The sequence below is a fragment of the Macrobrachium nipponense genome, chromosome 31, assembly GCF_015104395.2.
Source record: "Macrobrachium nipponense isolate FS-2020 chromosome 31, ASM1510439v2, whole genome shotgun sequence".
NCBI lineage: Eukaryota > Metazoa > Arthropoda > Malacostraca > Decapoda > Palaemonidae > Macrobrachium > Macrobrachium nipponense.
This window is the reverse complement of record NC_061093.1, coordinates 53,642,387-53,644,542: the sequence shown is the minus strand read 5'-3', so window position 1 is coordinate 53,644,542 and position 2,156 is coordinate 53,642,387. Positions and strand designations below refer to the sequence as shown.

Here is a 2,156-nt window from a genome sequence, read left to right as displayed (position 1 = left end):
TCCTCAAGAACTCACGTAGACAGGAGCGGCTTCAGCGGAGACAGAAACGCCTCCGACGTCCCTCGGTCTCCCTGGAACCCCCAACAACTCCCGAAGACAGGAGCGGCTTCAGCGGAGACAGAAACGGCTCCAGGATCCAGACACGGATCCTCTGACAGATTTAAAAACTAGGGATGAGCCAGACGGAGTTTATCCGTACGAGACAACATGTTGTTGAGTATTATCACGTTTGTGCTATCAAAGTGCTTCAGTTGCGAATTCACATTCCCCCGCTTAGGCATGTTTCATATCGCTTTGTTGCTGCTAATCGGCCAAGTGTTCTTGCTTCTTGGCCTTGGCAGCGCGATAGTGAAATTCTTTATGGATTTCACCTTGAAGAACATGCGCCCGGAGGATCTTGGAATTCCGGAGGATGACGACGATGGCGACGACGTGAAAGCTGACTTTGTTGACGAAATGACCCCTGACGAAGACCCTGACTTTAACGAAGACCTCGACAGTAAAGTGGGAATGTATAAAAAAGAAAATTTAGCCAGTGAGGACGACAACTTTAGTCAAAAGACTGATGAATACGTCTTAAAGCTTGAGAAAGAGGATTCAGAAAAGTCTCGCATGATAGAAGAACTGAAAGAAAAAATAGAAGCTCTGACACAAGACAGAGAAAAGATGGAGCGAGCCACACGAGACTTGGAACGACTGCTCGAAGAGAAAGAGATGATGATCTATTTGATGCCTGCCGAAATGGACATACTCAGAAAAGAAATAGCGGCAAAGACGGAAGAGACCGAAAAGCTACGAAAGGAGAACGAGGATAAAAACTCAACTATAACCATCCTGGAGAACACAGTCGTAGTTCTCGACATGGAGAAGGAGACCTTGCATCGGGATTTGAGTAAAATGGAAGATGAGAAACGCAGAAATCGTCAAATGTCCAGCTGAACAAGCAGAAGGAGGACTTGCAGAGACTCCGAGAAGAGAATCGGAGGAAACAGAAGAACATCGAGGTTCTTCAGAAGGAAAATGAGCTATGGAACATAAAGATTAATGGCTTAGAAAATGAAATAGAAGAATGCAAACTTCAGAAACAGAGGGCTGACGAAAATTGGCAACAACTGCAACAATGTAAAGCAGAATTAGCCGAGAGAAAGGAGGAGCTCAAAGAGCTCAAAGAACAGAATGTCCAAAAGGACAGAGAAATCCTGAGACTAGGAGGTGAATGCTCCCAGATGCAAGAGGATATCATCGGTCTCGTAAAAATGGTTAAAATTGTTGCCGCAGAAAAGGGAAAAGGAAAGGAGCTGAGTGAGATGACGAGGAGGAAAGTCCAACTCGAATTCGAACTCGCTGAGATGAAGGAGGAACAGGAGACGATTGAGTTTGAAAAGATGGAGGCAATCGTGGAAACTGAAAGACTCCAAGAAGAGAACGTTGCAAAGGATCACAAGATCAGATCCTTAGAAGAGCAATTCAGATTTCTTAAAATGATGCCGAACGAACAGCCTGTATTAAAAACGACAGGTGAAATGATCAAGTCTCTCGATAAACCTCGATGTCTAAGGAGGCCTCAGGTCAATTGCAAAGCCCTCCACCGACGACTGGACAGCATCGAGGAAGGAATTAATCAGGTCAGGGCAATGGAACAGACTTCAGATGACAACAAGAGAGAGACTAAAGCCCTCAGGAAGACTCCATCTTCTAGGAATCAAAATAAGCAGCCACCAATGAGCAGGGACGAATTACATCAAAAGATGAGGCTGAAATCTGCAGCAAACCTCCAAAGACTGGAGCGAGATGCTGCAATGGTCAAAAGCCTCTACAAGATCAATGCTGTCACTTAAGGACTCTGCACTTTTAGGATGAAGGATGGGTCGTGTGCAGAGGAAAGAAGACAGCAACTTTTTGAAGTTGGGAAGAAGCTGCTCAGTTTTGCGATGGAATTCACTCCTGGATAAAATTGTGGAAGCATCTCTGCGCGATGGAGAGACTACAGCGGCTGCTGGGCCCGTCGAGCGCCCCTCCTCTTGCTACACGATACCCTCACGGGTATCAATACCCAATTACTTATGGGTGGAAGGCAACCTCTGGCGCGGCGTAAGAACCCCGTAGTTTCATGCCGACTACTTCATATTGTGAATTGGGTCGTGCATTGCAAATTG

At 46.0% G+C, this 2,156-nt stretch overlaps 1 protein-coding gene across 1 annotated transcript; it reads left to right on the top strand.

Annotated features, from left to right (window-relative positions):
* The first annotated feature begins 381 nt into the window (after positions 1 to 381).
* LOC135206848 (golgin subfamily A member 6-like protein 6) lies at positions 382 to 1,838 on the top strand. Its single transcript, XM_064238333.1, has 2 exons — positions 382 to 849; positions 936 to 1,838. The coding sequence occupies exons 1-2, from the start codon at positions 382 to 384 to the stop codon at positions 1,836 to 1,838; spliced, it is 1,371 nt and encodes a 456-aa protein (XP_064094403.1).
* The last annotated feature ends 318 nt before the right edge of the window (positions 1,839 to 2,156 follow it).

Excerpts from the sequence above, each read along its gene's own strand:
- LOC135206848 (XM_064238333.1), top strand. The coding sequence starts at position 382 with ATGCGCCCGGAGGATCTTGGAATTCCGGAGGATGACGACGATGGCGAC. Across the intron at positions 850-935 it reads CCATCCTGGAGAACACAGTC|CTGAACAAGCAGAAGGAGGA; the intron begins GTAGTTCTCGAC and ends TCAAATGTCCAG.